We start from the raw sequence: 26,106 nt of genomic DNA on the forward strand, positions 1-26,106 counted from the left end.
CTGATGCAGTACAGTCCCTCCCCCGCCCCAGGAATCTAAGTCTGAGAGCTGTGTGCAGGGAGACAGGGCTCTGAGCTCCCTGGTCCCCGTGCCTAGGCCTCGCTGTGCCCTGGGAGGCCCCTGCAGCCCAGTAACGGGGCGGATGAGCAGGCACTGCACTGACCCTATTTTCACCTCTCACCTTCTGGCAGGCAACAGGCCCTGGAGCAAGAGCGAGAGAAGCTGCTTCTGCAGGACTGTCTTGACCTCAACTCCTCGGATCCTGATGAAGTGCCGCTCACACCAGAGCACAGGTGTGGGGAGTGGGCACAGGTGGGAGGGGAGGCGTGTGCCCACTCAGGGCCAAGTCCCCGCACCCGCCTCTCCAGGCAGAGGGTTTAAGTGCTCACCTGCCGTTGGTTCTGGACGGTTTCCACCGCGATTTGTGCGCTGTTGATGAGTTCTCAAGCTGCATCCTTCTCTTAATCCCACATCTGTTCACTGATTCGAGAAGCATTTATTCACCTACTGTGTGTCAGGGTCTAGTGTGGGCCTTTGAAGACACAGAGGTATAAAATACGGCCTGCTCTTCCCCAGTTGTCTGCCCAAACGTGTGGAACCAGGTCTCAAACTACAGTCTGAATGAACATTGACTTTACACGGGAAAATACAGCCACGTGACGTTTTCTGTCTTCCCCTGTGTGGGGAAGGAAGGCGGCTTCTGTCAGAGCTGTCGTCTGGGCCAGAGTCTGCTGGCCCATTGGCTGGAGGGAGGGCTGGAGTCATCTGTACCATGGAGTCTCAGAGATACCTGAGGACCACAGTTGAATTCATCTTCAGGGTACCCTGTTATCCATTCATCCATTTGTCTGTCCGTCTGTCCATCCGTCTGTCCACCCATCCGTTAAACATCTGTTACGTGCCAACTTTGTGCTGGACTCTGTGCAGACTCTGGGGATACAGCAGGAAGAGAACCAAACAGAGGTCTCTGCCCCCGTGTTGCCCGCCATCAGGGCGGGGAGACCACCAATGCACACGGTAAATGAAGGAAGTTGTGTGACAGGTGCTCATGAGAAAGGAGGGAGTGGGGAGGGGGCGTCAGCAGTGCCGGGAGGGCTGGAAGGTTCGGAGGAGGGGTCAGGGAAGGCCTCTATGAGTGGCTGACTTTTCAGCAGAGCCCTGAAGATGGTGAGAGGCGGCCCTGGGGGGGCCTTGCGGCGGCGGCAGCAAGAAAGAGAGAGGAGGTTAGGGAGGCTGCAGGAAGCTGGCTGCCTCTCATCTGAACTGGGTGGGGGGTAGACTCGGTGGAGGGGGGGTGGCGCGCAGGGGGAGGCGGGGGCGGAGGGCGCCGTGGTAGTAATCCCGGAGTCAGGGCCGGGTGCTGAGGAAGAGGCAAACTCTGCGTACGTCTTCAGGGTAGAACCGACGGGGTTTGCTGACAAGCTGGATGGAGGCTCCGGGAGAAAGAGAGGAATCAGAGGGACCCCGGGGATTTTGGCCTGAGCAGCCACGAGGTCGGAGTTGTCTTTATTTAATGGAGGAGGGCTGAGTGACGCACGCTGGGGGGTGGCAGGCATGGACACAAGAGTTCACTTGGGGGACCCCCGGGGTGAGACCAAGACAAGGACCCCCTTGTCTAGTGAGGCCAGCTTGGGAATCACCATGTATAGGTGACATTTAGAGCTGCAAAACCAGATGAGATCAGCCGGGAGCCGGCACAGAGAGAAGAGCAGGGGGTGCACAGCGTAGAGGTCACGGTGACGTTGACAGGGAGGCGCCTGGGGCGAGCCTACCTGGAGTAGGTTCAGAGGAGAACGAGAGGAGACGGCAAAAGAGGAGACTGGGCAGCAGCCGAGGGGAAAAGTGGAGCCGGGACAGATCTGTCTGCCTGTCTGTCTGCCTTCCTTTCCTCTCTCCCCTCCCTCCCTCAGGCCCCACGTGCCCCCATGTGACTGAGGCCAGGCTGGTCCACACGCCCTGGATTGCCTGCCTGTCTGGGCTTTGCTTTTTCTATGCGTCCAGGTGACGTTATTCAGGTCCCAGCCGTGATGGTCTGGTTTGGGTGCTCACGCCGAGTCAGCATTCTGCATCCACTCACCGAGGGGCGTGAGCGATGACACACAGACACCTGGGGGCCCCCACTCGCAGGACCCCCAACTGGTTCTCACCATCACTGATGCCCAGAGAGGATCCCAAACAGCACCTTGGCTGCCCGTGTGCTTTTTTTCTCAAGTCTTTCTGCTAATTGTCTTTGGACTTGATCGGGGATCAGCAGACTTTCTGTAAAGCCTGTGAATAGTAAATATTTCAGGCTTTGACCATACAGCCTGTCGGCGGCTACGTGGCTGTGCTGCTGTGGCGGGAAAGCACCCGTCAACCGTGTCGGCCATCGTAACCGGCGAGCCTGCTTGTGTTGCACTGAGACCTCGTTTACAGAAACAGGCGGGCGAGAGGAGGCCACAGCCTTTGTGCAATTGCTGGCCCCTGGCCCAGATTAGGGGACGCCTGTCTCCTAACTGTTTCCACACGCTGCCCAGGGGCAGGGAGAGGGTGCTTCGCGGTCTCACGATGGCTCCCCGCAGAGCATGAGGACTGAATGGAATCAGCGGGTTTGGGCCAAAGGCCTTGGTGGCATCATGAATGATGAAGCAGTTTTCTATGTCGGGAGCCGTGGATTCGCTTTCCAGGTTCCCCACTCACTGGATGGATAGCCTTGGAAGTAAACATTTTGAGACATCTCTGTAGCCAGAATAATCTATCTGTTTGCCTTTCTCCTGAGTGCATCCAGGATTCTGGAAGTCATGGCCTGGATGTTTTGAAAATTCCCCACAGAAAGGGAGTTATCTGGGCATACGGTGTGCCAGGCTATGAAATTGCTGATAATTTTCTGGGCACGTGACATTTTCAAGTAGTACTTTGAGAAAGCCTTTTTTGACAGGAGCCACTGAGGTGGTTGTTTTGATGTGGGATCATTTTGATGGGACAGTTCAGTTCTCTGCTTCAAAGAAAATTACTGATGTACAAAGCCAGCAGCCTCTTCCATCCCTGAATGGGGCCGGGGGGTGGGATGGGGGGTGCCAAGCAAGGGTGTGGGTCTGGAAGGGGTGAGGTCGAGGCTGGGGGCTGGCGACCATCTGGCGGGCAGGCCGCCTGTGACTGGGAGTCACGTGACCACCACAATTATGCATCACAGAAAGGCCCCCAATCATCCTGAGCAGGTCATCTGCTCCCGCTCCAAGGATTGCTTGCATCTTGAATAGACAGTGTCCTATATTCTCTGTTCCTTAAAGTTAAAAGACCTTATGTGTGTGCTGGGGCAGGGGAGGGGAGGATATTTATACCACAGCATCATCCTTTATCCTCAGTTCAGGGCTGCACAGGAAATCCTCAATTAGATGCGAGAGAGTCATCTCAGAGTTCTTAATAATGCACATACATTATATTTGATATCACAAAAGCCCCTTTGAGCGATGGTTTGGGGGACAGGAGCTGAGAACTTTTTCCAGATGAACCTAGTTCTTACAAACTCCTAATAATTTGTACCTTTCTTCAAATTATAAAAACAACATAGGGAACTGTAGATAGCCAGAAACTCAAAGAGCAAAGAAATTAACAGAACGGAAACTTGTTTCACCATTTGTGTGGTGGTTTGCCAAGGCTACTTCCAAAGGCTGCGGGATCAGAATCTCCCCAGTTTTCCGACGTCATTCGCATTCATTGTGCCATTTCATCCTTAGGATGACCCTCCTTACCTTAGGTCACTTGGCCAGAGCGTGATCAGGTTTCCTCTGGCCAGCTGGTGGACCACCAACTCTGCACCTCCACTTCCAGTGCCGGCCACTTGGTCCCAGATCCTCACGGGAGTCCCTGGCAGTGTCCCCTCCAAGTTCACTGCCTCAGGGCCTGGCTGAGTACCTGGGTATGGGCCTTCCTCTGGTGAGAGAAGGGGGTGGCTTGTTTTATTTTGTTATTTTTATTGTTAAGTGTATGTTATGTTACTGCAAAATCAAGCCGAACACAGTTGCGTAAAATAAACGGGAAATGTCTCTTCTTCCTTCCCCTCCCCCATACCGTTCCCTAGGGACGACCCCAGACCTTGGTTGGGCGCATCAGATGTGGGGGGGGGGGTGTTTCCTGTGTCTAAGAACGTGCGTGTGCATGTCCGTGTGTTGACCTGCGTGCGCGCACGCACACGCACCTCCTATTCTGCAACTTGCTATTTTCACCCACCGCGTGCTGTGCTCAGGGGATCATTCCGTCCTGCGTGGTGCAGAGATCTGCCTCATTCTTAGGAATCCTCTTCACCGCCTCCCTTAGATGCGTGCCCACAGCGTCGGAATGTATCTCCCTGTTTCTTCCCTGTCTGCGGCCCATCCCTGATCCACTAAATGAGACTCTCAGGGCAGCGTGGGCCAGGGTGTCTGCATTTAGCAGGCTCCCTGGAGAGTCCTTCTGCTCAGAGGAGCTTGAGGACGCTGCTCAGAGGGAGAGTCCAAGCAGTCCAAGCAGGGGAGAGTCCTCGCCTCGGGGCACCGTGTAGCAGCTCTGAGGCTGGTCCCCTTGCTGGAGGGCATTGCCGTTGATCCCGTTACGCTTTTCCTGTCCGTGCAAGGGCAACCCACGCCTGACTCATCCTTCAGCGCCTGGCACTCGCAGTCGTGGGCACTCAGTGAAAGTTTGAACGCAGCCCATGGGTGGGGCAGGATTTGGGACCAGGATTCTGGCTCCTGGACCAAGGCCCTGAGGGAGGGGTTGGGGTCTGACCAAGAGTGGGAGGGGGAAGGGCTCCTCAGTCTGCATCTCTCGGGCTCCCCCTCCGTCAGCAGGTGGCGCCGTGTCCCTGAGCTGGTCCCAACCAGGCGGGGGCTGCAGGGCGGGGGCAGCCATCTGGTCCCCCCTGGCCTCACTCCAGGCTGCAGACCAGGTGTGCCTGCTGACGCCCGGCTCTCCTGCCTCTTGCTTTGCCAGGAAGCTGGTGGAGAGGTTCTCCGTGTCGCAGCAGGTCATCCCAGCAGTACATCCAGGCGAGACTGTGTTTCTACCGCGGCATCACCCTCTGCCCTGCATCCTGGACTGTTCACACCTGAAGCCACAGAGCCGCCTGGAAGAGCTGTTCCTCAGGTAAACATCGGCGCGGCATTACCAGGCCCCTCCCTCAGGGAACCCAGTGGTAAGGATCACCCCAAATGAGGCAGTCCAAAGCTGTGTTTTGCCAATTTGGATATGTCAGCTTTTAGGGAAACAGATGAAATAGCACACATCAACTTATAGTATTTCATTTACCAATTTAGACGCACACGCTTCGAATATTCTTACGTTGCAGCAGATATTAGGCATCTGTTCTGTAATTGTGTTGCCTCTTCCTCCCCCATGCCCCAGTTTCATGGAACGGCTCTGGTCACACCCATCATACATGCCTTTCGGGTTATGTCTCCATCAACACTGGAGCCACTTTCCCGGCCATCCAGCAGTTCTCCAGAGCCTGTCATGGCCACTTCCTCCTCCTCCTTGGGTCTGTGTGTGATGCTGACCCTGAAAAGTTTGTCCCCAGCCCCAGGTACACTCTGTATAACGTTAGGACAGCCACCCTGGTGCTCCTCTCGTTAGAAGGTGTTCATGGTCATTATCACATAACCCCTGACTATGTTGACTTTTTAGGGGATTTTTGAAAACTTCACCACCATACCACGCAATGCTTGCAACTGTGAGTTCACATGTCTAAGAATGAGAGAGAGAGAAAAAGCGCACAGGATAAGGTGCAGCGGCCCTCCAGGGGACTGGTGCCCTGCTGGGCCTTGGCGGGCGAGGGGATGGAGGAGAGGCCACCAGCCCCCACCAACCCCTGCCCCAGCCTGTAAGGCACGTGGAGGTTGGGGCCACATTAGCACTTGAATGCAGGAATCTTGTTCTCTTTTCCGGCTAGTCCATCTTATTTTATAATAGAAAGATAACAATGTTTTGATGTGTTTCCTTTAAAACTCTTTATCATGGGAAGTTTCAAACATATATAAAAGTAGAGTGTACCTCCAGGTACCCATCACTCAACATCAGTTACCAACTCAAAGCCCATCTTGGTTCATCTCTACCCCTGCCCACTAACGTTGTCCCCTCAGGATTATCTTTAAGCAAATCCCAGACACGTACAATTTAATTCGGTAAGCACTTCAGTCTGTGTCTCTAAAAGACTCTGTCTTTAGACAAAACTTCAGTATATTATTACACCTAAAAAATATCGGAATTTCTTAATAGCATTCAGATTTCCTTGATTGTCTTTTAAGTGTTTTTTAATATGTTGTTGAAATCAGAATCCAAACAAGGCCCAAATGTTGCAGTTAGACAAAGAAATGTTAATGGTGAAACTGTATCCCGTGGCATTGATGCCCCAACATATTTAACCATTTTCCTCAACAAGCAGGTTGTTTCCAACTTTTCCCCCCACTGTAAACAGTGTGGTAGAGAGTATCCTTATACAGAAATATTTTGTCTGCAGTTCTGGAATAGATCCCTGCATATGACGTGAGGTGATTGGGTCTGAGGGTATGCATATTGGTAAAAGTTCCCATTGCCAAATTGAAAGTATTTCTGATAAAGAGATGATGAAAAGGGGGGAAAAAGGAATGAAGAGAAAGAAGTAAGATAGTGGAGCTGGAGGAAGGAGAGGGACAGAGCACGGCTGGGCAGGGGAGGAGATAAGAGGGGAAAGGCAGGCGGCTTCCTGAGCTGCTTCTCCTCAGGCTCTGTGCCAACAGCAGGTTTTCTGTCCCAGGCTGGATGGCCGGCAGGAAGTGTTTGACAGATGAGATGGCCCGTGGTGCGGTGGCCTGGGATCCGAGCGGCCGTGCCAAATGGGGCCAGGTGGCCAGCCAGCTTCCCTGGGGCGGGGAATCCAGACCCTGCGCCCTCAGGTTTGCTCACGAAGCAGGGCAGAGATGGGGCTGCAGGGCCTGGCTCGCGGGGCTTCCTGGAGGAATGCCCGCGCCCTGCCCGCGGCCAGGTCAGGGGGCGCCTGCCATGCACCGGGGAAGGGCCACTTCCTGAAGGTCACCCTTTAGCCTGGGGAGTGGGGGGGGGGGTCATCCTTTATTTCCTGTTTGTGCCAAGGACTTCAAGCCCAGACACAAGCGTGAGGGTTACTTGCTAGCCGTTCAATAATTATCCCGTTGTGCGCAGCCGGAAGCATGAAGATGGAGGAAGAAGAACACGTTACTTGATCTCTCAGAGAACAGTATGGTTCAGTTTCTCACCGGAGAAAAAGTGAACACTTTGTGAGATGGCAGGTGACTTCTCTTCTCCTCATTAGACTCCTCTGTATTTTCCACACTTTCTGTGATAAACACGTATCGTTTTTATCATTAGAGGTTTGGGGGGAAGTGAAGGAGATTTAAAGAAATCACTTCTCGAAGTAGATTTGCTGCTTCTTGCTGTTCGGCGAAGAGGGATGTTGTCTTTCTTTCCACTGCACGAAGTGGGAAACCTTGGCACAGGTCAAGCCAGCAGTTTGTCTCAGATTGCGGAGCGAGGGAGGGCGCCGGGCCTGGTGCTCCCGGCTCGGACCTACACAGGTTTACATGCAAGAAGTCTCCTCCCAGAACCCACAGCTGTGGGACTGGAGGTGGCCCGGGCCATCCTCTCTCGTTTGTCACCCGGCTGGACGTGTGACCTCAGGTCGGTTCCCTGGGACCAAAGTCACATGCTATGACAGACGCTGGTACCAGGGGCTGAACTTTTTCCTCCGCCTCTAATCCCCGCCCCGCCCAGCCCCGAGTGGAAAAGCTGTAGGACCTGTGCCCACAGGCAGCTCCAAGGCAGGAGCCAGTGCCATGGGGGTGGGGTGGGGGGTGGGGGCGTGGAGGTTGCCCGCTGAAGTACCCTGGGCCCCCGCAGCGTGTGCAGGAGCGTCAGGACCCACGTCTGTCCTCTGGGTGCTCCGGCCACTCTCCCCGTGAGGTGTTTGCAGTGTGTTCTCGGGGTGCCTGATACGCCGACGGGGACTTCCCTCCGCAATGGCTTCAGCGGGCAGGGAAGGGGGTGGGTCGGAGCTTCACGGTGTGAATGATGCACCTGCACGGGACCTCCCCGAGGCCCAGGCCCCAGCTCCTGTTTTGCCAGGGACAAGCCCGGGTGAAATAAATCCAGCAGTTACAGAGTGTGGACCGGGCTGAGCCGCCCAACTGGCTGCGCCTGCCCCCCAAATCCAGAGCCAGCAGAAGTGGCCAGCCGGGTTGTTGCTGGGATCCCTGGGCTGCTAACCAGCGTGGCGCTCACTGATGTTTAAACAAAGGGAGGAAAACGAAGAGGAGCAGGGATGAGCGCTTGGACCGCCGTCTGTTCCTGTTCTTTTCCTCGGCATTTCACTTAAGCTAACATTTGAGTAGCCTGGCAAAGGCGCGGAAACTGATACTGTATAAATAACGGCACTCGCTGTTTATCCCTCTGCCATCACTTGGGATTCCCGAGGCATTTAGAGACTTCGCCCTCTGGGACGGCTGCCCGTAAAATAGACGAGAGATGGGGGCTGGAGGGGTCCTGACGTGGGCCTTATCAGGAACCCACAGTCCAAGCAGAAGGTCGGAGCTCCGCCAGGAGCCCAACCTGCTGACCCAGGCTGGGGCCTTTGTTCTGTGTGATTCCCCTTTGGGGCTGATCCCCCCGCCCCCCGCAACCTTCCTTCCTTCTGTTCCCATGGCCCCGTGTCCTTGCCACGGTGGCTGGGCATTAGTGCATTCTGGCAGCTCCCTGTCCGGGTGGGGACCTCCCCCCTCCCCTCCCCCTCCCCGGGATCCTCAGGGCTGGCAGCTGGGGCTTCGCGCTCAGCTGGGCCTGCCTGGCATCTGCTGCCCAGCAGGAGGCTCTGCTCCTCCCCTTCTTGCTCCGAGACATTCTGACATTCTCAAGATAACTTCTGACCTTGGCCTTGGCTTTGCCACAAGCACAGGCACCCACCTGGACCCGGGGTCAGCATTCTTGGCTTGTGGACACGCCGTGGATTTGTGTAAATCTGACAACAGTTGATTCCATAACCTGCGGTGTTCGAGTTTGCAGCGCACACACCTGCCACACGCTTCCCTTCTCCTCCAGGCCTCCCCACGTGCTGCTGTGCAGACTCTCCTCCTGCCTCAGATCAGGGCAGTGTCTGCACGCCAGGCCCATCCCCACCCTTCCCCCAAGCGGGAGGTGACTTCTGCCGCCGGCCTGTCCTTCCACTGAGCGGTGACGGGACTCGTGGGGCAGCCGAGGCAAGGCAGCACTGCCTCCCTCACACCGAGCACACACGGAGGAGATTGCTCGCATCTCATCTAGCTGTCGGCACAGAATTCCTTGAAAGCCATTCGCTTCGAGGCACAGCCGGACCGTGCCCTCTCGGCATATCTCCAGCTCCTGGTCTTACAGACTAAGCCTAGCTCAGCAGCAGGGAACTCCAAGGCAGACTCATCATTTCTCTGGCAGAAACCGCACTGCAGAGTGGTGTAGCAGAAGGGAGACATTGTCACCCAAGGGGTATCTCTCCCTCTGAGCAGCAGTCGGACATGTGTTTATCTGAGCCTACAGGGGCTTGTACAATCAATTCCCCTACTGAGAAGCTGGCGGTGCCCCCGAGCAGAATGCCAGAGCCAGAGTCTCCGAGAGTCCCCGGAGCGCCAGCCTCCTTACCACATGGCCCCTGGCCAGGTCCTGCCAATTTGTGAGGCCCTCCAGACACGGTGTGCTTGGGTATCGTCTGTGTTCGGGGTGCTGTGCTTGAACCACGCATGCATCGCGGGAGTCAGTCCATGAAAGTACCCGTGTGACTGAGCACGGGGATCAGAGTGGCGTGTGCCAGCAGCCCTGGGGTGCACACGTGTTTGTACGTGCAAATAAAGGACTGTTTTAGAACGGCCAGCTTCACAAGCACAGGAACAAAGCTGCTTTCTCCTCTGAACCTAAATGATTTGGGGAAAAAAAAAAAAAAAGACATATACAATTTGTAAATTGCCTGGATATACTCAAGCAGACAGCAGCTTGGCTCCGAGGAGAATCTTTGTTTTGGAGCATTCTGTTCCTGGCAGATTAAAGTATGATGTCCTTTTTAAAAAGGAGAGGAGGAGGTTGGGCTGACCGAGGAACTTTCTCTCTCTAGTCATGACTTTAAATGCTGTCTGAAATGCTCTTTGCCGGGATTTAGCCATTAAAAAAGAAGAACAAACACGAAGTTACTTTTTCATTTCCTGGAATCCTTATTAATTGCCTTTAGGACGTTATCTAGAAAGAGAGCGAAGAGGCATTCACCAAACACGGACGGAGTGGGAGAATCCTACCCCACACCCAGCCTCCACGGGACACCCAGGAGTACAAGAGGGTGATGCAGTCCAGCCAGCCCCTCTGGAACGAGGCACCTTCCACCAGAGGCCCTAAAACCACACAAAATATATCAACTCCTCGTTGTACAGGGACCTGGGATCCTGTGGGTCCAGATGATCTATCGGGCAACAGTGTACTCGAAGCAGGGCTCCTTTCCATGCCAGCAGCTCCTGGCGGGAGGGAAAGGCCCCACCGGATCCAGTCGGGAATGGAATCACACGTTAGGGCCCCAGGAGTATGGAGAGTCTGAGCGCCCTTCCCCCTTGGCCCTGGGACCGTCGCTGCTCACGTGGTTTCCAGAGAATCCCACGTGGCACCCTTGGTGGTTATTTCCTTCCCAAAACTTCCCCGTCTTGGGCCCCTTTCTGTTACTTTCCCATCTTCTCAGGTGTCCCCTTTGTTTCGGAAAAACACAAGACGGGGCAGACACGCTCTGTGTAACCAGACCCCGGATGCTGGCTCCACGTGGGCCCCATGGGTAATTCTGTCCGCCCGCTGCAGCCCGGAGCCCTCAGCTAAAAGCTGCGACTCCCAGGCCCCTCTCCTCATTGCAACGCAGGTCCTTTTCACAACCCTGGTAAATACCTCAGTTTCCTCCCACCCCCGTCAAATGGGAAGGACAAACTGTATTCCTCAGTCGTGTGTTTAAAACACTGTGAAGGGAGTTCCCTGGCAGTCCAGTGGTTGGGACTTAGTACTTTCACTGCCGTGGCCCGGGTTCGGTCCCTGGTCGGGGAACTAAGATCCCGCATGCCGCACGGCGTGGCCAAAGAAAAACCAAAACCAACCAAAAACAAACAAAAAACCCTACTGTGACATGTGTTCGTGGACAGCAGATGATTCTGACGGTGCCACGGGTTGTTTTACCTTCCAGCGGGTGCTTGCACGGGGGCTCCACCAGCAGTTTTGTCCAGAGCAGTGACTGACGCGCTTCTAGCATCCCGGTGAAGCGGAAATCTGAACCATCCCCCTGAACCCAGCCTCGCCGAGACAGGCGTGTTGAGAAGGCTCCCTCCCTGACCTCGCCCCTCTGTCCCTTTGCTCCCACAGCTCCCCGCCGGCCCAGCAGCTCTCCTTCCTGCGCAGCGGCCTCCTGAGCAGCCTCTACCTGCCCTCGGGCCTCCGCCCCGTGCCCCTGCTCCGGTGGCTGTTCCAGGTGAGGACCGCGGCCTGCCGCCAGGTGGCGGGAGCGTGCCAGCACAACAGTCAGGGCAGGGCCGCTGGCAGGAGGGGCTGGGCACCCACCCTCTTCTTCTGGCCTTGGGTGCTGCTGGGTTTGTCCCAGCTGAGGCTGGAGGAGGGAGGGAGGCTTGTGATGACAGAGACAGGGAGGTACAGGGACCGGTCTGTTGTCTTCACTCCGGTCCCCCCAGAGCGTGTGCCTCACGGGGTGTTGCTTTGCCCCCAGAGGCCCTCTGTGTGATTCCGGCAGGTCCGCCCAGCAGGTGCTCACACCTGCTCGCCTTGTGTCCAGGCTCATCTCCAAGTCACAGGTCCCGGCCCTCGTCCCATGGGCAGCGGGAGCACAGCCCTGCAGCAGCCTTGCAGGTGTGAGGGCCCTGGTGAATTCTGAGCTCGGGTGCTCGGGTGTTTGCCTCCCGCTGTGGAGTTGTAGGTCGGCTGGAAAAGCCTAGAACAGCTGCTCTGTCTTCCCCTCCCTTCCGTTCTGGTTGCTGCCAGGGGCACATGCATTCTGCCCGGGGCTCAGAACCTTTGCGCTGAGAAAGACAGTGAGAAGCCAGCAGGGAAGGCCCGGAAACCAGCTGCTGGGATCTGAACGCGGGGCACAGGGATGCAGCCTTGGCCCCCACCCAGGACCTTGGCCCCCACCCAGGACCTTCCTTCCCTTGCCCGGGAACCGGCAGGTCCCAAGTTCCAGCTGGTCCCATTCCTGCCAGTTGGAGCCTGGACCCCAGCCGTAAATTAGAGCCACCATGCGGGGTGGATTGTTCTCGGAACTCCTCGGCCTCGGCAGACTGGCTGCCTTCCAGAAGGAGCCCTCTGGCTCTCTCTTCTTCCCTCTGGGCTCCTTCCCATCGGCCCTGCCCTGCCCCTCCCCCGGGCCCAGGCCACACAGGGAACAGAGCGGCCATTATTCTCCGTCCACAGTCAGTGCAGGCTTCTTTCTCCTTGCTCAGTGCACGACAGACGCAAAGTCGGGCATCGGAGGCACAAAGAGCCGGTCTGAGATGTCGCCCACAGAGGGTCCTTGTGTGACCCTGACACGGCGTGGAGGCGTGAGCGAGCCCCGCCTTGTCTCTCCCGCCACGTCTGTCACCTGGGGGGTCCCCGAGAGCAGAGGACCGAGCCCTGCTCCTCCACATACTACTGTGTGACTTGGGGAGTTATTTAACATCAGCTCCGTGCCTCAGTTTCTACTCTGTAAACTGGGGTCGGTAGTCCCACGCGAAGGCTGAGTGAGGAAATCCTGTGAGCTGCCTTGTCCTTATAGCCCCCCGAGGTTCTGCCCAGGGTCTGGGCATCATCTGGAAGAAATGAAGTTAGCACGGAGGTCAGGTTCTCCATCTTCAGCAAGGAGAAACAAAGCAGCTCCTCTCCCTGCCCACGGCTAAAGTCAGATCAGTGAAAGGGGTGCACTTGGCCTTGGGGGCCTCTTCTGGGGGAGACCCTGCCCAACATCTTTGTCTCCGGAGGGGAAGGAGGACCAGGGCAGCTGCTGTCTGCCACTCACGTGATCACGCTACAGGCTTTAGGATGGGCTCTGATGTTTCACTTCCGAGGTTTTGGTTTTCTTGTCACTTGGAACTTATTTTCCCACAGCAACAGTAGCATTGGTTCCTTTGCAGACCTTGGTTCAGGACAGGCTACATGCTGAGCTCTGGGGACAGAAAGGTCCTGGAAATGGCGTCCCAGGTAGATGCGTAGAACGTGGCCGTGGGGTTCCGCGTACTTCAGAACCGCACGCTGTTAGTGAGAGGCACAAATCCACGGGGGCTGCCCGAAGCTGCTGGGGCGGGTGGCGCTCCGATGAAGGTGCAGGGGCGGTTCGTGGGATCCAAGGGCAGGGATACAGCTGGGCCTCTGGACGAGCTGGAACCAGGTTGGACAAGGGTCGGGATCCTAGGACAGGCTTTCGGCTTCTCTCTGTACCCCAGGCTCCATGGTTAAGTAAATTCCCAGGAAAGAGAGTCTGATTGGCCTAAGAGGGGTTCAGTGACCACCCCCAATCAAAGGCAGCTAGGGGCGCAGGCTCACAGGGCTGCTGGGGTCCCACATGCATACCCGGGGTTGATTCTGAGAGCTAGGGGGTGGGGGAGTTGGGCAGACCGCTCCAACCCTGCTCCTTCAACTCTTTAGAAAGGCCATCCTGTGTCCCCATGGGGACTAGTTCCTGCTGCCCGCCACCCTCCCTGAAGCCGGGGGCTTCAGTGGGGTGAACAGTGGGCGCTGGGTGAGTAGGCTTCAGCCTTAGTGCTCGTGAATTATGTGAGCTCGTCACTGGAGCCCTAGTGTATGCTTCCCAGGTGAGCCTTGCTGGGGAGGGCGGACAAAAGCAGGAAGCTTATGCTGTCAGTGAATTTATATTCTTGTTGGGGAACGATCACGTGTTCAACTATGAAAAAGTTAGGAAAGGAAGAGGGAGGCAGGGTTCTCGTGTCTTAGGTCAGATCCTTGGGAAGCAGGAAGCCGCCCCTGTGAGGGAGGGAGGGCAGCAGGGCCGGGGCAGAAGGAGCAGCTGAGTAGCAAAGCAAATGCATGACAGGCCGCGGCCAGTCCTGGGGTGCTCTGGAACTGGGATTACCCTTTAGAGTTGTCCCATTTGAGGCAAGGGGTCCTGGCCTTTGGACCCCAGCATCGGCTAGTTATCAGACGAAGGCTGCACTTGGAGAGGGGGGTGTGACCTTGGGTGAGGGACTCCCTCTGTCCAAGGTCAGTCAACCAGCAGCAATGCCCAGCCCGTGGGGGTGGGAGCCTTGGTCCTGAACCGAGCGCCCACTGCAGCGGGCTTTTCTCAGCACTCTCCAGAGGGAGGATGGTGTGCCGCACGGCGTGGCCTGGCCTCACCTATGTGTCCCCAGACTGGATGGCGCTGGTGGGGAGGGTGCATGTCTCCATGTCACACTCTGTTCACGTTCCAAATCCCCAGCTGTGGCCGCAGACTCAAGGAGTGTTCGAATAAGAATCCCAGTGAGTTTGAGTCAGGTGGGTGCCCTGCCCACCCTCCCCCCACCAGCTTGTTGAGGATCCGCACTCAGTACCAAGGGCCTCCCAGAGCCAGTGGTCTCCCGAGGCTCAGATGTTCGGAGTTAAGGCACTGACCTGGAAGTGACGTGAGGGTCTCGAAGAGGGGCCGCACTTTATCTTGTACAGCTGACGGTAGTCAGTGCTGCTGAGCTCTTTCTCTTCCCTACACCGGTTCCTGCCCTGGAGGGGCGTGGCTGTGACCACAGGGAGTGAGGGGCAGAAGGACCAAGACTCCCACACAGGGAGGTGGACAGAGTAGGAGATTTCAAGTCACATAGACCTGGGATTGAATCCTGGCTTTTCTGCTTCGTTGCTCTGTGACCCTGGGGAAGTTGCTTGACCTCTCTGAGCTTGGTTTCTTCATCTGTAAAGTAGCAATAATGACAATATCCTTCTACTGTGTGGATTTGTGAGGATTAAATGGGACTTATTTAATATGGCGTAATAAAGGTTTCTGCTATTACTCCATAGGAATGACCCAGCTAACCTGTTTTTTTCTTCTCCTCGTAGCTGCTGACATGGCCTCCAGAAACTTCTTTGGGAGCCTTTGGTCTCCTGTGGGACCTCAGCGTGGATGGGCTCTTCCGTCCATCTGGTCAGTACCTCGGGTGCAGGGCAGCAGCTGGCATGCTGGGTACCCAAGCTCGAGAGCCTACATAGTACTCAGCTCTCAGCCCTGCACCGCCCCAGCCCAGTGTGTGGGAGAGGTGCTAGTGGGGATGTTGCATCACCGGGACACGGAGACATCAGGCCATCTTTGGCTCTGGCTCCTGCATTAGTAAAAAGCTGAGCCAACAGGCTCCCCAGCACCTTCTCTGGCCTCAGATCCATGTCACCAGGGCCAAGTCCAGGCTGACTTCACAGACTTAGGATCCTGGAACAGTCTGGGAGCTGGGTTCTCTGGATTTACGAGGACAGCTTGCCTCCAGCTTCTTCCTGAGAGCCCCAGTTTGCTTGGGTGGGTTCCAGGAACATCTGCATCAAATCAGGGAAGCTCTTTGGGTTGGAGTCACCAAGGGGGAGGGCCCTGAAGCTGTGCCCCTACCCGCAGCCCTCCTCAGCTCCTAGGGCATCAGCGGAGCCCCTAAGTTTGGACTGGGCTGGAGTGAGAGCTTTGAGTCTGTACCTTGGTCCTGACATGTAAGGGATACACTTAAGTTATTTTTATTTGTTTTATTTTTTTAGCTTATTTACTTATTTTTGGGTCTTCGTTGCTGCACACGGGCTTTCTCTAGTTGTGGCGAGCGGGAGCTACTCTTCGTTGTGGTGCGCGGGCTTCTCATTGCGGTGGCTTCTCTTGTTGCGGAGCACGGGCTCTAGATGCGAGAGCTTCAGTAGTTGTGGCACGTGGGCTCTAGAGCGCAGGCTCAGTAGTTGTGGCGCGCTGGCTTAGTTGCTCGGAGGCATGTGGGATCTTCCCAGACCAGAGCTCGAACCCGTGTCCCCTGCATTGGCAGGCGGATTCTTAACCACTGCGCCACCAGGGAAGTACCTGAGTCATTTTTATCCTTTCAGATGTTCAGAGTTCCACAGAAGCAATTAGTTTCCCCTTTTGTGGCTGCACCCTTACCGGGCTGTCATCATTTGGTGCCTGAACCTAGACACTTTGGCACCAAAAAATATCATGTAACCCATTGAAAGGTGCTTAGGGCAGACAGTGAGAGGGATCCACAGGTTTCCAGTCCGCGCCCTTGCCCACCAGCTGCAGTCTGCCCACCCTCCCGCTAAAACATGGAAGCGCGTAGCTCTGAAGGCCAAGGTTATATAGACCCATGATGCACCATTAACCCCCCACCACCACCACCGGCAAGCAGCCCTTTGAATTTCTGCTTTTGTGCCTCCCCTCCAGGCGTTGGCTGAGCCGGGGGCCTTCTGTCGCATTAGAGCATTCCAGACTCCTCCAGCTCCCCCCTCCCCCGCCCCTGCCCCTACGCCTGGGACCCTCTAACTGAGGTCCTCTGAATAGCGCCAGTCTCGGCCTCCTCTCCCTTTGCATAACCTCTGCCCCTGCAGCCTGGGCTGCCCTTTCGCGCCTCTGCGGCAGGCCTGCCCTTTGGGGAACAGAGGCCTCCCTTGTCCCACTCTTCTCCTGCGCGAGGTGGTCTGTGTCTCCTCCCGCTGAGGCAGAGGGGACGTCCCACTCTTCTTTGCTTCTTGCCACATTGTCCCTGATTCGCCCTCCACGGGGATGGGGCGGACCCGGGAACGGGCCCTTGAGTTCAGCTCTGGTAGTTCATTCCACTGCAGAGCGGTTCTCCCGGCATTAAGGTGGGGGCGGGGGGGGGGGGGGGCGGGGAGGATGTCTCTTTCCCTCCCGTTGGAATAGAGACTGGGCCACAGAATGCTGCGCCCAAGGTCAGGATCTTGATTGGTTTGGGCAAAGGCAAAGGCCTGGTTCGCAAAAGAAGGGAAAGCAGGGACTATTTGTACCCCGGTGTTCACAGCAGCATTACTCACAACACCCGAATGGCGGAAGGGACCCAAATCCCAATCGTCCACTGACGCCTGAACGGATAAGCAAAATGTGGTCTATACACGCAGTGGAGTATTATTCAGCCTTAAAAAGAAAGGTAATTCTGGGACTTCCCTGGTGGCCCAGTGGTTAAGGCTTCGCCTTCCAGTGCAGGGGGTGTGGGTTCCATCCCTGGTCAGGGAGCCAGGATCCCACACGCTTGGCAGACAAAAAAACCAAAACATAAAACAGAAGCAACGTTGTAACAAATTAAATGAAGCATTTAAAAATGGTCCACATCCAAAAAATCTTTAAAAAAAAAAAAAGAAAGAAAAGGGAAGGAAATTCTGTCACATGCTACAACGTGGATGAACCTTGAGGACGTGATGCTAAGTGAAATAAGCCAGCCACAAAAAGATAAATACTGTAGGATTTCTCTTATAGGAGGTACCTAGAGTAGTCAAATTCACAGAGACAGAAAGTAGAATGGTGGTTGCCAGGGGCTGGGCGGGGGCATGGGAGGTTAGTTGTTCATGGGTACAGCGGTTCAGTTTGGGGTGATGGAAAAGTTCTGGAAGTGGGTAGCGGTGATGGTGAACAATGTGAATGTGCTTAGCACTGCTGAACTGTCCACTTAAAAATGGTTAAGAAGGGCTTCCCTGGTGGTGTAGTGGTTGGGGGTCTGCCTGCCAATGCAGGGGACACGGGCTTGAGCCCTGGTCTGGGAAGATCCCACATGCCGCGGAGCAACTAGGCCCGTGAGCCACAACTACTGAGCCTGTGCATCTGGAGCCTGTGCTCCGCAACAAGAGAGGCCACGACAGTGAGAGGCCCGCGCACCGTGATGAAGAGTGGCCCCCGCTCGCCACAACTAGAGAAAGCCCACGCACAAAAATGAAGACCCAACACAGCCAAAAATAAATAAATAAAATTAAAAAAAAAAAAAAAATGGTTAAGAAGATGGCAACTTCTACGGTACGTGTTTTTTACATAAGTTTTAAAAAGTAAAGGCCAAGCCCAGAGTCAAGAGCCAGGTGCCAGGAGAGAATCTACCAAAAGCTGGAACTGGAAATCAACTGCTAGTTCAGGGAGCATTTGTATGGTTAAATTAGATCCAGGATTGATGCAAAAGGAAGTCATGTTTCTCAGATTTGTCAACGACTTGAGGTGCTCTGAGTGTCCTTGTCCTCTGTGGGGCACCGCCCTCTGGGGCAGAACTGTGGGGCTTTGGATCTGTGATTGGTATGTGAGTTTTCAAGTTGCCTGGCCTTTCTCTTTTGTAAAATGGGGGAGACTTGCAGGTGTGTACATTTCCATCTTTTTCTGGAATATGTAGCTGACCAGAGGTTCTTCCCAGATTATCCCGGGAAAGGTCTTACACAATCGCCTTCATCACAGCATGCTTCCTGAGTAAGGGGAGAGCCCGGATGGGGCCGGGTCTCTGGCAGGGCCTGGGATCCAGGCTTCAGAGTTGATCGTCATGGGTGTGCTCCGGGCGACTGGGGCTAAGGGCTGAGAGCCCAGCGTTTGCTGGAGGATTGGCGTAAGGTGGGAATTGTTTTCCTGGTTTAAGAAGATGGTTCCTGCCCTCAGGGGACTGATAGGTGGGAGGGGATTAAGTGTCCAATTACAATAGGAGATAGAGAGGAGGCAGAGGCAGAACTTCGGGAAACTACTTCTAGTTAGATGGGGGAGGCAGGAATCGGGAAGTGCTTTGTAGGAGAGGGAGCGGTTGATTCATCTTTCAAAAGACGTGTAGGGCAGGGATTGCAAACTCGGTTGCAGTGGGGACCTAGTGAGATCGGTAACTGGAGAGCTCCTGGCCTGTCTAAAAAGGCTGGCTGGTTCCGTGTCGCCAGATCTGTCCATTTTCAAGAGACTCTGTGTTTTAGTTGGGATGTACTTGGACTCGTAAGTAACAGATGTCCAATTAAGAACAGTTTATCATCTCACATGACAAGAAATCCAGAAGCAGGTTGTTCCATGGTATGTTCAACAGATTTGCATCACCAGGGCTCTGGCTTAGCTTGTGTCTCCCTTCCCACTACTCCCCCTGAAGGCTGCAGAATGGCTTCTGTAGCTCCAGGCATCATCTTGTGCTCTCACAAGACAGCAGTGTTCAAGGCAGAAAGGATAAATAAGGGTGAGGGATAAGAGAACATTGCTTCTTATATATTTTTCTCTCTTTTCATCAGGACATTCTTTCCATTTTGTTTTATTAGACAGAACTGGATCACAGGGTCTAGAAGACCCCTTCCAACTGCCGGTACCCTTTGAATACCGTGGCTTTGTCTAAAGAATTTTCAGCCTCAGGAATCCTATACCTCCAGGGTAGAATCCAGGAGACTTTTTTTTCCAGCCTCCTTTCAAATATTTGAATTTTTAGTTTTGGAATTTCCATTTAGTCCTTTATTGTTTTTTTATAGTTTCTGTTTCTCTATTGGGATTTCTTATTTGTTCATATTTAATATGAGCATATTTTCATTTACCATCTTGAGCATAGTCATAATAGCTGCTTTAAATCTTTGTAATTCTAACATCTGGAGCATCTAATTCACTACATGGAAAATTAAGTATGAAAGGGAACATTGACTGAGAAATGAGTCAAGAAATCATACCAAGTAAATACCAGGGCTCTTTGTCCTAGATCTCTAGGATATTTTCCAGAACTGTTCATGGAGAATCGCCTGCTGCTTGTGGCCTGGCTTCCCTACCTAACCTAGAACACTCACAGGGCTGTGCAGGTGAGGTGTCCTGGAGTTTAAGCTTCATGAGCTTTAAGGTCAATCGGTCTTTGACATTTAATAAAACTGTTTTCTGCTCAAACAGCCAGAGCCTGTTTCTGTTGCTGTGGCTTTCCACCATGGGGTGATGTGGTTCCTCCACTGGGTTGGACCCACTTGCCCTGAGCAGACACCAGGATGAAACGAGCGTTCCCTTCCTAGGGAGGAAGGGGAGCATGGCTCTTGGATAGGCAGCCAGCAGAGTCTGTTGTAGCCAGAATACGGATGTTTATGTGAAATCTCCTGTTGGTAACTAATTCTGTTAGAAAACAAAACCCAAAAAACCCCCACTGTGAACCCATCTGCAGACTATTTGACTGTAGATAGAATATAGTTCTACTGGTTTGCAGCCCTGGGCATAGCCCTGGCTGTGGAGAGATTCGAGGGAAGCCAGGAGCAGCGAGAGTGGGGCTTCCTTTAAGGGGCCGAGTAGGAGATAAGACTGGACGTTTCGGGCCAGATCTTGGAGGACAGTGGGGGCCATTACAGGTGTAGTGAAGCTTCATTAATATTTGGCAAGACCAGGACAGGTTGTTGTTGTCGTTGTTGTGATTTAGATATAATTCATGCACCATATAATTCACCCTTTTAAAGTGTATGATTCAGTATGATTCACAGAGCTGTTCAACCACTATCTAATTCTGAAACATTTTCATCACCCGCAAAAAGAAACCTCAGACCTCAGCAGGCACTGCCCACTCCCCACTCCTCCCAGCCCCCTGGCAACCTCTAATCTACCTTCTGTCTCAGTGGACTTGCTTATTCTGGACATTTCATGTAAATGAAATGAGACAACATGTGACCTTTTGTGTCTGCTTCTTTTAGCATAATGTTTTCAAGGTTCATGCGTGTCGTAGCATTCCTTTTTACGGCCGAATAATATTGCATTTTATGGCTGTACCGCATTATATCCATTCGTCAGTTGATGGGCACTTGGGTCGTTTCCACTTTTTGGCCCTTGTGAGCAACACTGCTGTGAACATTCGCACACAGGTGTTCACGGGGACATACGTGTTTAGTTCTCACTGGTATATGCTTAGGAGTGGAATTGCTGGGTAATACGGTGGCTCTATGTTTAACCTTTTGAAGGACTGCCAAACTATTTCCTGAAGCGGCTGCGTCACGTTACATTCCCACCAGCCATGTCTGAGGGTTCCAATTTCTCCACATCCTTGCCAACATCTGTTATTGTCCATCTCTTGATCATAGTCATACTAGTGGGTGTGAAGTGATATCTCCTTGTGGGTTTGGGTTTGCATTTCTCTAATGACGAAGCGTGTTGAGCACCTGTTCCTGTGCTTGTTGGCCGTTTGTATATCTTCTTTGAGGAAGTATCTGTTCAAATGCTTTGCTCGTTTTGTGATTGGATTGTTTGTCTTTTTTTGTTGAGTTGCAGTTCTTTTATATACTCTGGATATTAGACCCTTACCCGACGTGTGATTTGCAAATGTTTTCTCCCATGTTGTGGGTCATCTTTCCATTCTCTTGATGCGCAGAAGTTTTTAATTTTGATAAACTCTAATTTAGCTGTTGTTTTCTATTGCTGCCTATACCTTGATGTCAAGCAAGACAGCACTGCCTAGTCCAAGGTCATGAGGATGTTCCCTTATGTTTGTTTGTTTGTTTTCTATTTAGTTTATTTATTTTTGGCTACATTGGGTGTTTGCTGCACGGGCTTTCTCTAGTTGCGGCGAGCGGGGCTACTCTTCTTTGCGGTGTGCGTGCTTCTCACTGCAGTGGCTTCTCTTGCTGAGGAGCACGGGCTCTAGGCGTGCGGGCTTCAATAGTTGTGGCTCACGGGCTCTAGGGCGCAGGCTCAGTAGTTGTGGCGCACGGGCTTAGTCGCTCCGCGGCATGTGGGATCTTCCTGGACCAGGGCTTAAACCCGTGTCCCCTGCATTGGCAGGCAGATTCTTAACCATTGCACCACCAGGGAAGTCCCTCCCTTACGTTTTATTCTGAGAATTCTATAGTTTTAGTGTTTCCATTTAGGTCTTCGATCCATTTTGAGTTGATTTTTGTATATGGTGCGAGATAGGGGTACAGCTTCAGTCTTTTGCGTGTGGATATCCACTTGTCCCAGGACCATTTGTTGAAAGACTACTCTTTCCCACAGTGAGTTATCTTGGCACCCTTGTGGAAAATCAGTTGACCATGGATGTACGAGTTTATTTCTGGACTCTCGGTTCTATTCCATTGATATATATGTGTGTGCGTGTGCGTGTGTGTGTGTGTGTGTGTATACACACACACATATTTGTCCTTATGCCAGTACTGCAAATTCTTGATTATGGTATCTTGTAGTAAGTTTTGAAATTGGGAAGTGTGAGTTCTCCAAGTTTGCTCTTTTCAAAATTGTTTTGGCTATCCTGGGTCTCTTGTATTTCCATATTAATTTTAGGATTGGCTTATTAGTCTCTTCAGAAATGACAGCTGGGCTTTCAGTAGTGATTGTGTCGAATCTGTAAGTGACTTTGAGTGTTACTGCCATCTTATTAATATTGAGTCTTCTGATCCATGAGCAGGAGATATCTGTCCGTTTATTTAGATCTTCTTTAATTTCTTTCAAGAATGTTTTGTGGTTTTCAGTGTACAAGTCTTACACTTCTTTTGTTAAATTTATTCCTAATTATTTTATTCTTTTTGATACTATCGTAAGTGGAATTCTTTTCTTCGTTTTCTTTTCAGATCATTCCTTGCTTGTGTGTAGGCATACAACAGATTTTTGTGTATTGACCTTGTATCCTGCAACCTTGCTGAACTCGTTTATTAGCTCTAATAGTTTTTGGGTTTTTTTTTTTTATGGCAAAGTTTGGTTTTGAAAGCAAACATATTGTTGTGCAACTAATTGCTTGCGAGAAATGACCTCATGTTTCTCTAACAAACATGTTTTGGCTGTGCTGGTGTAGGACTGGCCAGTAACCCAGTGCCAATCATACTGACTAGGCAGCAGTGCCTGGAGAAGAGCAGCTCCGTCAGTGAGATCAAAACACTTTAGAAGAGAAGTAAAACAGGTGTAGCTCCTTTCCCGCTAGTTTCCAAGACAATGTTGTTCCTTCTGACCTACTCATTCCATTCCCTGCCAGCTTCTATGATAGTTGTGTGGGAAGGGGAGAATATAACAGAATAAAAGACCCAGGCCAGTACATTCTTTGGATGTTTTTTAAGTGGGCGAGAAATTTAGCTCTCAGAACAAATTCATTTTGTTTTCATGAGCAGTGTCTTTGGACACTTTGTCCTTCCTCACTTGGTCACTATGCTTTTCCCTTTGTCCCCAGAGCTCCAGGATCGTAATTTCTCTTGGGCGAGCCCCGTTTTGTGAGTGGCTTTCCTTTCTGTCATTGCTTGCTTGCATCCTCTCTCCTCCCCCTTCTCAACCTTCCTTCCTTCCTCCCTCCCAGATAATATCTATAAGGTAGCTTCTTGTAAAAAGAATAACACAAACCCAAAGATGACCAAGAAACTCACTAGCCAATGGAACCTGGTTTTATTTTTTCAAAAGTGCCCTACGTACCAAGTGCTGAAAATTCAAATACAAGAGAAAGGTGCAAAGTGAAAAGCGAACGCCTCCCTCCCTGCCCACTCCCCACGGCCCCTTCCTCTCCCCAAGTGCTCCTTATTAACAGTTTCTCGTGATGATTTCCGGGAACAGAATTAATGCACAATCCACATAATATATGTTTTTATATTTACAGGTTGTATTTACACCATCTTTCTTCCGTCATTTCGGTATTCTGAAATTGCCTCCAGTGGAGAGTTTCTCTTCTAAGAGTTTCCCAGCTCTCTCCCTGGGTGTCAGGAGAGGCCACAGCCCACACAGCACAAGTTGGACAGGGTTTTCTCCAGAGTCGAGGGGTCCTGGAGGTAGATGAGCCCCCAGGGTGTGAAAAGAAAACATTTACATTTTAACTCATCTTTTTAAAAAAACAGTTTTGTTGAGGCAAAATGGACATACATTAACCTATACACATTTAACGTGTACAACTTATACAGGAAACACAGGTATATACCCATAAAACTGTCACCACATCAAAAAATTATATCCGTTGTCCCCTGCCCTCCAAGTTTTCTTGTGCCTCTTTGTAATTAATTCATCTCTCTCCCCTTTTGTCTCTAAGAAACCACCGATCTACTTTTTGTCACTCCGGATTAGTTTGCATTTTCTGTAATTTTATATAAATGGAACCATGCAGTAGGTACTCTTTTTTTTTTTTTTTTTTTTCTGGTCTGGCTTCTTTCAATTACTTTGAAATTCTCATGTGCTATTGTATGTATCCATAGTTAATCCCTTTCAATAGCCGGGTGGTATTCTGTTGCCGGGCAGTACCACATTTTGTTCATCCAAGTCAAGTCTTGGCGGACATTTCGGTTGTTTTCACTTTGGGGGCTGTTAAAATAAAGCTGCTATAAACATGGTTATGCAAGTCTTTGTGGGGAGGTCCCTTAGGGTAAACATCTACAGGTGGATAGGCTGGGTCATATATATGTGTGTTTAAGTTGTTAAGACATTGCCAAACTATTTTTCTCCAAGTGGTCATACCATCTCCACCAGCAGTGAGGGGGAGTTCCAGTTGCTCCACATCTTCCCTACCACTTGGTATAGTCAGTCTTTTTAAGAAGTATGTAGCGGTAGCTCATTGTTTTAATTTGCATTTCCCTAAAACCTGATGATCTTTGCATAAGGCTTATTTGCCATCTGTATATCTTCTTTTTTTTTTTAATAAATTTATTTTATTTATTTATTTATTTTTGGCTGCCCTGGGTCTTCGTTGCTGCGCGTGGGCTTTAGTTGCAGCTAGTGGGGGCTACTTTTTGTTGCGGTGCACGGGCTTCTCTTGTTGCGGAGCACAGGCTGTAGGCGCGCGGGCTTCAGTAGCTGTGGCTTGCAGGCTCTAGAGCGCAGGCTCAGCAGTTGTGGTGCACAGGCTCAGTTGCTCCGTGGCACGTGGGATCCTTCCGGACCAGGGCTCAAACCGGTGTCCCCTGCATCAGCAGGCGGATTCTTAACCACTGCGCCAGCAAGGAAGCCCCATATAGTTTGTGCTTTTAGCATCATATTTAAGAAATATTTGTGAAATGTGTGTTACTGAGATCTTTTCCTATTTTCTTCTAAAAGTTTTATAATTTGGCTTTATAATTTATAATTAAAATAAGTTTTATAACTTATAATTAACCTTTCATTTAGGTCAGTGATCCATTTCCAGTTAATAATGTTTATGGTGTAATTTAAAATTAATTTTTTTTACATATGGCTATCCAGTTGTTCCAACACCATTTGCTGAAAAGATTATCCTTTCTGAATTGAATTACCTTGGCACCTTTATCAGAAGTCAGTTGATCATGTGTGTGTGGGTCTGTTTCTGAACTCTATTCTGTTTCATTGATTTTTATGTCTTGATTACTGTAGCTTTATAAGTGTTGAAATCATGTCGTTTGAATTCTTCAACTTTGTTCTTTTTCAAAGTTGTTTTGGTTCTTCTAGGTCCTTTGCATAAAAACAAAACAAAAAAATACCACTGCAGTCTTAATTGGGATTGTACTGAATCTATAGACCAATTTGGGGGAAATTGACAGTAGTAAGTCCTCCAATCCATAAACATGGGATATCCTTCCATTTATTTGAATCTTCTTTAGTTTCTTTCAACATTTCAGTATACAAGTCTTGCAATTCTTCTGCTAAATTTATTCCTAAATGTTATTATTATTATTTTTTTTTTTTTTTTTTTTTTTTTTTTTTTTTTGCGGTACGCGGGCCTCTCACTGCTGTGGCCTCTCCCACCGCGGAGCACCGGCTCCGGACGCGCAGGCTCAGCGGCCACGGCTCACGGGCCCAGCCGCTCCGCGGCATGTGGGATCCTTCCAGACCGGGGCACGAACCCGCATCCCCTGCATCGGCAGGCGGACTCCCAACCACTGCAACACCAGGGAAGCCCATAAATATTGTATTTTTTGATGCTATTGTAAATGGAATTGTTTTCTTAATTTCATTTTCAAATTATTAATTTCTAGTGTACTGATATACACTTGGTTTTTGCAGATTGGCCATGTATCCTACAATCTTAATAAACTTGTACTTTGCTGATAATTTTTATCAGGAATGTATATTGGATTTTGAGATGATTATATGGTTTTTCTTCTTCAGTCTCTTAATATGGGGAATTACACTGACTGATTTTCGAATGTTTATTCCTTCATCCTTGCATTCTGGAATAAATCCTATTTGATCATAATATATTAATCTTTTATGTATTGTTGGATTCAGCTTGGTAAATTTTTGCTGAGAACTCTTACATTTATGTGCATGAAGGATATTCGTCTGTGCTTTTCTCTTTCTGGTTCTGGTATCAG

General features: G+C 51.6%; 1 protein-coding gene across 1 annotated transcript in view; it reads left to right on the forward strand.

Annotated features, from left to right (window-relative positions):
• The window catches only part of FAM178B (family with sequence similarity 178 member B), a 96,112-nt gene that overhangs the window by 18,110 nt on the left and 51,896 nt on the right, over positions 1 to 26,106 (forward strand). The window contains 4 exon segments of the mRNA XM_065891622.1: positions 192 to 293; positions 4,948 to 5,100; positions 11,368 to 11,473; positions 15,034 to 15,118. Of these exon segments, the coding sequence (XP_065747694.1) occupies positions 192 to 293; positions 4,948 to 5,100; positions 11,368 to 11,473; positions 15,034 to 15,118 (446 nt within the window).

Source organism: Phocoena phocoena, chromosome 14, assembly GCF_963924675.1.
Source record: "Phocoena phocoena chromosome 14, mPhoPho1.1, whole genome shotgun sequence".
NCBI lineage: Eukaryota > Metazoa > Chordata > Mammalia > Artiodactyla > Phocoenidae > Phocoena > Phocoena phocoena.